At 44.7% G+C, this 8,835-nt stretch overlaps 2 protein-coding genes across 4 annotated transcripts in view; one reads left to right on the top strand and one right to left on the bottom strand.

The window, feature by feature from the left end:
- Window positions 1-2,517, bottom strand: part of LOC116388617 (myogenesis-regulating glycosidase-like) — an 18,370-nt gene extending 15,853 nt beyond the window's left edge. The window contains exons 1-2 of the mRNA XM_031856652.1: window positions 2,439-2,517; window positions 261-750 (exon numbers count right to left, since the gene is read on the bottom strand). Coding sequence (XP_031712512.1) covers window positions 261-541 — 281 coding nt within the window. The 5' untranslated portion in view covers window positions 542-750; window positions 2,439-2,517. The remainder of the gene's footprint in view (window positions 1-260; window positions 751-2,438) is intronic.
- Window positions 2,518-3,153: 636 nt separating this feature from the next.
- On the top strand, window positions 3,154-8,651 carry izumo1 (izumo sperm-oocyte fusion 1). 3 transcript variants are annotated; one of them, XM_031856658.1, is made up of 10 exons: window positions 3,154-3,241; window positions 4,219-4,475; window positions 4,724-4,798; window positions 4,908-4,991; window positions 5,110-5,130; window positions 5,430-5,519; window positions 5,778-5,905; window positions 6,114-6,264; window positions 6,724-6,892; window positions 7,225-8,651. In XM_031856658.1, the coding sequence occupies exons 2-10, from the start codon at window positions 4,274-4,276 to the stop codon at window positions 7,301-7,303; spliced, it is 999 nt and encodes a 332-aa protein (XP_031712518.1). In that variant the 5' UTR covers window positions 3,154-3,241; window positions 4,219-4,273; the 3' UTR covers window positions 7,304-8,651. The 3 variants fall into 3 exon arrangements, with proteins under 3 accessions (XP_031712518.1, XP_031712520.1, XP_031712519.1); XM_031856660.1 differs by having other exon boundaries at window positions 6,724-6,902; window positions 7,225-7,275; XM_031856659.1 differs by lacking the exon at window positions 3,154-3,241 and having other exon boundaries at window positions 4,172-4,475.
- The last annotated feature ends 184 nt before the right edge of the window (window positions 8,652-8,835 follow it).

The raw sequence follows: 8,835 nt of genomic DNA, 5'->3' as shown, positions 1-8,835 counted from the left end.
ATACATATTATATATGTATATATATATATATATATATATAATGTAAAAAAATATTTTCTGCTTTAATCAATTTTTTTTTTATTCTGAATTGAATATCTTTGGGTCTTGGACTGAGCAATTTGAATATATGTCACCTTTATGACTAGAAAATTGTGATGGCTATTTGCCATCATTTATTTTTGACACAGACAAAAAGATGAATCAGAACAATAACAAACCGATTGATCTATGGAGGAGAAAAATCCCGACCATGAACCCACCTGAAGGTCATTCTGAAGATGAGAGCCCCCGCCTGGTTATGAATAATAAAGCCATCTTTGTTGAGATCCAGCAGCTCAGCCTTCAGCAGCTGGGCTTTACGGAGGGACGCCGAGTAGTAGCACCAGGCAACCACAGCAGCCAGCACCAACACACAGCCCAACAAGCCTGCCAGCACCAGGGGACGGCCTTCATGAGACAGTTTCTTCTTCAGAGGAGAGCCTCCAGCTCCCCCGGCCGTATGCTGCTGCTCCCCGGGAGCCACGGGGACGATCTGATACATCCTGAAGACTTCAGGGAGCGAGGCGTGTAGGGATGCGTAGATTTCGTGGGAGGAGTGGACGGCTTTAACTTTCACTTGCTGTCAGTGTCATTGAAAACGGAAGATAACTTCTTCACACTGGCAGTAGTGGAGACGAAGGAAAGCCCGATGTCTACCTGCCGATCTTCAACAGAGTCTCCATATCTGAATGAGGGCTGATTTGTCCAAACCTGCGAGATAGACAGAGGCAGACAGGGATCAACATTCAGATGAAGTATGTATGCCCCGTGGTGTAAAACATGTCAAAAAGAAGAAATAAGCCACCATTAGATATCATCATGTCATACACTAATCAACCCTAATATCAGGTAGGATGGGAGAATACAAGAATACATTGTAGGTAGAAAATCGTCCAGACAGACTAGTAAAATTCCAAATATTCAGTGTGGGACATACAAATCCAGTAATGTCTCTTATGACGACCATCATCACAGAGTGGGTTTGTTTGACAATCCAGTTCTAGTTATTACCTCTGACTGTCTCCAGGAACTATAGTTCTAAATACCTTTGGGGCTCTCCATTTCATGACAGTCTACAAAAACAACGTATCGCACAATGATCCTGAGCGTTAGTCTCTCCCACAAAGCTACACGTTTCTGTACTGTGCCTGTGTGCACTCGCTGTTTGGCATCCAGCAGCATAGTGTCCAGCAGCGAGAGCACAGAAGCTTTAATTTGGTAAATGGTAGGTAGAGGTGCTCCGTCGCCACACACAGGCACCGATGGGAACAGAACCAGTGACACCATGAAACACAGGCTATGATCAGAGAGCGCACAGACACCATGTCAGCGTGGTTCCATTACATTCATCTCACCAGGTATAGGAGCACCTTGGACATGAGTAAATAACATTTAAGACCAGAAGCCCTCAAATAACAGCACTGCAGCAAGCCTACAGTTTTCAGATGGAGCTCAGGCCAATCATCCACACCAGAACTATATTTAACCCCCCCCTCCCCCAACAGGTATCATTACGCTGCAGCTCAACGTTCTCATTTTATTCTGATGAAGCATCTGTGGCAATGCAGCAATGAGAGGAAGGAAAGCTTACAAAATGCACTCCTTGCAAAAACTGGGTCACCTTCACTGCTGCGTGACTTGTCTTCCTCTTTCAGACAGCTTACACAATTCTTTACCTCCTCCTTTTCAAGTCCCGAATAATAGCACTAACTGCTTTGTAGGGAAACTGTCATGAATTAAGTAGTTGTACAAGCATCACTGCTCACACAATGTCTTATTATGCATGAACAAAAAGCCATTCTGTGAGGGGTAGTTTAGGACAATATCCTCATAATTTTGCTGCTTATGGGGACCAAATAGACACAATGCAAAGTGCTTACTGTTTTCATTTACAGCAGAAACTATCTATTCTGGAGTACAATAAACTGTACTCTGGTGGTTATACGTGTTTTCTTACTGGACGGCGAGCTGACAAACAGGCACGCGTGTCCTCCACTGCACAGTGTTTACATTAGTTGAAGCTATATACCTAAACTATTATACCAAAATAGACACTGTCATCTGACTTTGCTGAAATGATGGTGATGCACAGAGCCCCCAAGAGTACAAGTGAGCCGAGGTGACATTAAGCTAACCAATCGAGCGTTTCCTATGTGCCAGTGCCCGATCGATAACCCACACACACGCACGCACGCATCGACACCAACTATTGACGCTGCATTGGGACCGAACGGGACATACAGTCACCGGTTATACCGGTTGCCACGAATTGGGCTCGGGAACGGTCCTGGTCGAAGTGAAAAGCTATGTCGGCCATGTCAATAACACATACTTGAGTTAGAGAATACATTAAAACTGTCATTGATAGCGCTGTGCTCGTAAAAACAAAGTTATCTTACCTTCGCGTCTGACTCTCTCGGGTCAATGTGTATAGCTGTGAGCGCAGTAGCCCACTGCGCAGCCTGCAGAGCGGTTTGAACTCCCATGAGACCGCCCAACAACGAACGATTCGTCCGTTTATCTGTCACTCATCCTCCCGTGCGCTTCTGGGAAATGTAGTGTGAGAATAAGGCTTCAGAATTATTTCCAAAAAGAGACCAACGTCAGCAATTGACATTGGCAAACACACAGGGCAGAGCGTTAGGTAACTATTAATCACATTTAGCAGTATTTTAAAATTATTGTCTGTTTTCATGTGCTACTGTTTTCCATGGAAACAATTAAAATACAAAATAGACTTTGTGGCATTTTATCTTTCATTGGCTTGTATTAGCCTAAAAAGTACAGTGAGTATAGCTATGTAATTTAACCTAGCTGCATTTTTTTTGTTATTTACTATTTGTAAAGGGTGAACAGACCAGTAGTTTGTATGTAACGTTAGCATAATTAGCTAACGCTACGTTATTTACTGATAAGACTGACCGGCCATATCAGCTGGCACAAGGTTGAACAACTGTTCTGAACAAACTACAGAGGTGAGATCATCCAGAGCACAGAATAGTTAATGCGGCTGTGACATGTTTTCTAAGTTACCACTGGGTGACAGCAACAAGCTACAAACAGGGGAGCTGAATGACACAGAGCATTGTCAACTAAACTCTGTTGTGTCCATGGTTAGTTTCTTTGGCCTGCAGATATTCTCGTAATTGTTGTTCCATTTGAAATATGTTGGGTAGTAACTTAGTGGCAACGGCAGAAAAAGGTAAAGTACTTTAGCGAGTAGACATATTTAGCTTGTTTTTTTTAAACTGGCAACATTCGTGGTGGTGGCACCAACGGCTGAGTTAAGCTAACGATAAAGTAGCAACAGTTGTAGTTTTTAGCTAACAGCTACGATAATTAGCAGTGACAGTATGCTAGTAGCACTCGTAGTATAGCATTAGCAGAAGCAGCAACATTGTTTTAAAGCAGTTACCCTAATTACTGTAAACAAAAGTAGTTGTGTATCAGTTGCAGTAAGTAAGAGAAGTAGAAGAGGCAACCACAGCTGGATTTACAACTGAGCAAAGTCAGGTCTGTGTCAGTTGGTTTTGGTAATTTAATGACTAAATATTGTTGGGGATTTTGCAACTCTACAGTAAGACATCTTCCCCTAACATTAAACGTCTGACCTTGTAGAGGGGGCATGTATCAAAATCTAGTTAGCTTAATTGTTCTTGTTTGTATTAGGCTTAAGTTACATGTTAGAGCTAAATCAATAAGCCTGTTAATCGAGTAGATGATAGACACAGTATATAATCAAACTATTAACTATTTTGGTAAACAATCAAATAATTGTTTGTTGTTGTTTTATCACAAAATGACAATGATTTACTACTTTTAGTGTCTTACTTGTCTTATGTGAACAAACTGAATGTCTTTGGGTTTTCCTCTGTCAATCAGACAGAACCGGTATTTGGATGATGTCACCTTGGGCTTTGGGGAATTCTATTTTCAGAAATCCGAAACCGGTTTATTGACAAGCAGGTTTTCACCTACAAGCAATTTGCCTCAGTGTTTTGGTGCATTTACGATGCACATTTTGAGAGAAAATGAAAATAAAAGCAAAAAAGAAGTAGCAGTAGTAACAATAAAAGTACCAGTTCCCTGAAGAGCAGCTGATTGAGTGATGATAAGGTTTGGCAGTAGCAGTGAAAGTAATGTTTGTAGCAGCAACAATGTTTGGTAACTCTCTTTCAGAACCTGTTTAGAGTGAAAATTCCCAGGAGCCAGAGTGACTCATCCTGATGAGCAGATGCTGCTGATGCTGGTGTCCCTGCTCTGCTGTGTCCCTGCAGCCACGGCCTGTCTGCAGTGTGACCGCAAGATCAAGCTCCTGATCGAGGACTTTACCCTGTCAGCTCCAACCATAAACGACCAGATTGAGATAAAAAAGATTCGCGACCATGCCTATGTGACCTACAGAGAGACCAGCCGGCAGCGGAAGGGAGTCATTGGTGAGATCGAGACCCGGTTTAGCATGAAACAACGCGCCATGAGTTGATAGTTCGCGTTACGCAACTTATATCCCTCATCTTGTCTCTTATTTTCATTGCATTTTTCCCAAATATTGTCAGGCCACTAGGGTTTTTTTATGGTCTGCCATTTGGGGCTTCTACTGCTATGGCCCTAACTTGGTCTTAAGACGGGAGATGTCTAAACTGTAAAATCAGTGAAATATTACTGTGTGTTTCCCACTGCTCAGATACCACCACTCTGTACAGAGCCAGAACTGAGTACCAGAGTGAGATGAACCGCTTCTTGAACACAGAGCACACTGGTGAGAAACAAAATGTGTTCCCTTTAAATATGACACTGTCATCAGAACAAACTCAACGTCTGCCAGATTCTGAGGCAAAGCCTGCTCTTTATTTCTTTTTTTCGTTCAGGATATGTAACATTTGAGGCCATTCAGATGCTGGCGATGGGCAGGAAGATCTTAGAAAAACACTTGGACATATTCATCCGTGACGGTAATTGGCATGAATAACAGTGAGTGGTGTGCACAGTATGAGGCGGGGCACTTAGTGGAAGTCACTCTCGCTGTACAAGATGCATTAGTTACAGATAAATGGTTTGTCTCTCCCTCAGGATTGTGCCCCAACAAGTGTGGTAAGTTTGTTCTGTCTGATCCTTCCCTCTGTAGCTGTGTACAATGTGTACTTACTGTATATTCATTGCATGTTTACAGGACACGTGTGTGTGTGTGTGTGTGTGTGTGTGTGTGTGTGTGTGTGTGTGTGTGTGTGTGTGTGTGTGTGTGTGTGTGTGTGTGTGTGTGTGTGTGTGTGTGTGTGTGTGTGTGTGGGTGTGTGTGTGTGTGTGTGTGTGTGTGTGTGTGTGTGTGTGTGTGTGTGTGTGCGCGCGCGCGTGTGTGTGCGCGTGTGCGTGTGTTTGTGTATGGTTTCCAGGGCTTTTGAAACGAAGAGTAATGGATTGCTCCTCTTGCCGCTACAAGATATACATATGTCCCTCTCCCTCTGGCCAGCAGGACTGCGGTGGTATATTTTTATTTACTTGTTTGCGTGCATGTTATTGGTGAGTGGGTGGGGGCTGGTCGTACCTATGAACTGGGAGCGCACCAATCTTCAGATTACATGGATCGCGTGCAGTCACGAGTGTGTAAATGTGTCCCCTAAGCTAGGCACTGCCGCACGTTCATGTGCGCGGCTAATGAAAAAGATTATTCAAGTAATCCTGATGCAAATGAATGAAGCATCTCGCCTTCTGTTTTCTCTCCTCGCACCCCTTTTCTCCAGAGCTCCCAGTGCAGGCTGAGGAGGGAGGCCAGGCCGTGTTGAACTGTTTCCTTCCATGGCATCTTCTTCTGTTGGGAGCGCCAGAGTACCACTATTCCTGGGCCCATGGCGTGCCGGGAACTGAAAAGGTCTCTACCTCAAACATGTGCACAAACGGAAGCTTAAGTTATAGCTCAGCACTTTTAAAACCACTTTGCATTCTTTCCGATTCCCATGTGTCAGATTCTGTCCCTTATTTAGCTGCATTCTGAATCTTAAAACTGACTGCCTCACGACCATCACTTCCTTGTGTGTGTGTGTGTGTGTGTGTGTGTGTGTGTGTGTGTGTGTGTGCAGCTGAACGAGAGTGACTTCAAAGCCTTGGTGGTGACAGACGACTCATCCGTGGTCTTAAATCAGCTGCTCGTGGATGAACAAGGAACATATCGCTGCTCTCTGCAGGGCCAAGATGGAACCGTCTTCTACCGGGTCACTTTCCCACTCGCTGGTAGAGTACAGCTCTTAGACGTGACATCGCAGGAATAAAAACTGTCAGATCATTTAACTCTGACGGGGCAAAAGGCGACATCGCATCCAAGTTAATTTTTGTGGTCCTCAGGGCCATGTGGACGTTAAAGGATATCCCAGAGGTCCCTAGTAAAATTAGAAACACTGTTAATTTAAAAGAAATTGTTCAAATGGTAAACTAAAGGCTTATAATTAGTTCCTGCGTTTGTGTGTGTGTCTGTGTTTGTGGTTTGCGTCTGTGGGGCGGATGTAGGGTGTGTCAATTTCTTTGAGTGGGTTGCTGTTATTGTCTCTTTGATGTCGCTGTGTGGGCTTTATTTTATTTTATGAAGCGTATTCTTCCACACATGTTCCTTATTGCTGTATGTATTTTGATACAAAGACCACTGGGTTTACCTCACCCTGGGTTTAGCTCATCTCTCTGTTGTTTCCTTCACAGTCGCCCCTTTGCCTGACCAGACTCACCGACCCGTCGTCCCTCCGCCCTCGCTGCCTCGAGGAGACGACTACTCGCCTTCTCGACTTACTGCCGACCTGCTGGTGCCTGTCGTCGCCATGGTTACGGCTTTGAGTCTGGCAGCCAGTGTAGGCCTTGCAGTTGTCCTGGGGTGAGAGACAGTAAGCAGGTCCGGAAGGTTAGCAGGAAAGGGTGGACGGTAAAGAGGTGACACGGAACAGTTGGAGTAAACGATGCAAAATGAAGGAAGTGGTTGAGTTGTCATATACTCTGAGGAGTGAATCGTGATTTATGAGGCTTCGGTATTTGCCATATGAAGCTACAATAGATATATAAATAAATGTAATGTTTACAATTGAACTGATTACGTCACTGAGCTTCCAGGAAGTGATGTCACTGACTTCAGCACAAAAATCGACAGGTGATGGACGGGTTACGACTTATAATTAGCATCACTGTGTTTGTTTGTTTTTTCCTTCATAGAATGATGATGAGTCAGAGGAGAGCCGCGGAGCAGCCGAGGAGAAGGACGGAGGGAAGAAACACACACAGCACGGTGTGACGAAGACACCATGTACAGTAAATACACACGCAGGTCATGCCTGGAAATTACACAGAAGTGAGAAAAAATTTCTGATCAATACATGTTGTTTGTCCTCAACGACGAACCGGGATCGCCGATGTGAATGAGACACCGAGAACTCACTAATACAAACCGAAAGTTTGTGATGTAATGAAACCAGAGCGTACAACACACACACACACACACACAGAAAATCCCCCAGAAAGCGCTCAATTTTCTGTAACGTTAAGCACCAGTGCCAGAACACTTCAATCATGTGGCCCCGGCGTGGGTCATGTTCCGAGTGATGACGTTGTCACGTGGGTGTTTATGAGAGGAATCAGGGATGAGGTAAATCTGCTGGATTACAGTGGGGGGTTTTCAGAGATTAGATTTCAGCCATCCAATTAATCCTGGATAATCTCCCTGTGGGAGGAGGGGGGGGTAAAAAGCTAGCAGCAGATGTTTTCATCAGGGTTTCTTGTCATGTTTATTTACCTATGTGTTCATTCGGAAAGAGGGAGAGCTATTTTTCTTACATTACCGATAACGATCTCCTCATTCTGAAATCAGACTTCTTAAATCTCTGCTTCCATCCGCCTACAGTACGCTCTATGTACACGTTGATGACACGCAGCTGATTCAGGAAAATAGTCGCCTCCATTCACACAACTTCTGTCATGATCTCCACCACCTTCCTCGTCACCTTCATCACCTTCCGTGATAGTAACAAGTCGTCGTCGTCGTCGTCGTCGTCATCATCATCAATAACAAGAAATTCACACCTATCTGTCAGCATTGTGTCAGACCAGGTGTAATCATCGGCTGATTCTTTGCCAACCAAAATGCTCTGATGCGCAGCGTAGGAAAGATTAGGTAACATCGGCTCCAAATAAAAACGAAAGCGAGTGATTGATTTACGCATGAGTCATCGTGTCCAGGAATTAAGTCACTCAGTCGCCTCTGAAATCATCAATCATTGCTCAGGTATTTCAGGGCAGGGGGGAGTCAGTTTGGGATGTGAGCCTCGCATACGTAACACAGCTTGTGATGACAGTAGGAGGGGGTGTGTGTGGATGTTGAGGCCTGCATGGAGGGCGACAGGATGTATGTGCGGTGCTGTTTCCTGTCGGGCTGCCGAGACAGGGGGTGGGGGGGGTCGAAGGGAGAAAAAATAAAAAGAAACCATACTTTAAGACGCCCTCACACAGAGTCAACACACTCAACTCATCACTTCGCCGCGGGTTTATACACTGTGTGTGTGTTGGAGCCTAAAGTGCAGGTTGAGGCTACAGTAAATGCACGCTCAGTGGCTCTGCTCTGCTGACAGCCGTGGTGTGTGTGTGTGTGTGTGTGTGTGTGTGTGTGTGTGTGTGTGTGTGTGTGTGTGTGTGTGCGTGTGTGTGTGTGTGTGTGTGTGTGTGTGTGTGTGTGTGTGTGTGTGTGTGTGTGTGTGAGTGTGTGTGTGTGTGTGTGTGTGTGTGTGTGTGTGTGTGTGTGTGTGTGAGTGTGTGTGTGTGTGTGTGTGTGCG

Source organism: Anarrhichthys ocellatus, unplaced genomic scaffold, assembly GCF_004355925.1.
Source record: "Anarrhichthys ocellatus isolate YVR2014 unplaced genomic scaffold, GSC_Weel_1.0 scaffold17, whole genome shotgun sequence".
Classification (NCBI taxonomy): Eukaryota; Metazoa; Chordata; class Actinopteri; order Perciformes; family Anarhichadidae; genus Anarrhichthys; species Anarrhichthys ocellatus.
Note: the sequence above shows the minus strand (reverse complement) of the source record. Positions and strands in the feature narration are given on the sequence as shown.

Coding starts and splice junctions, on each gene's coding strand:
- izumo1 (XM_031856658.1), top strand. CDS start 4,274: ATGCTGCTGATGCTGGTGTCCCTGCTCTGCTGTGTCCCTGCAGCCACG. Junction 5,906..6,113: donor GCGTGCCGGGAACTGAAAAG/GTCTCTACCTCA, acceptor GTGTGTGTGCAG/CTGAACGAGAGTGACTTCAA. Junction 6,265..6,723: donor GGTCACTTTCCCACTCGCTG/GTAGAGTACAGC, acceptor TTTCCTTCACAG/TCGCCCCTTTGCCTGACCAG.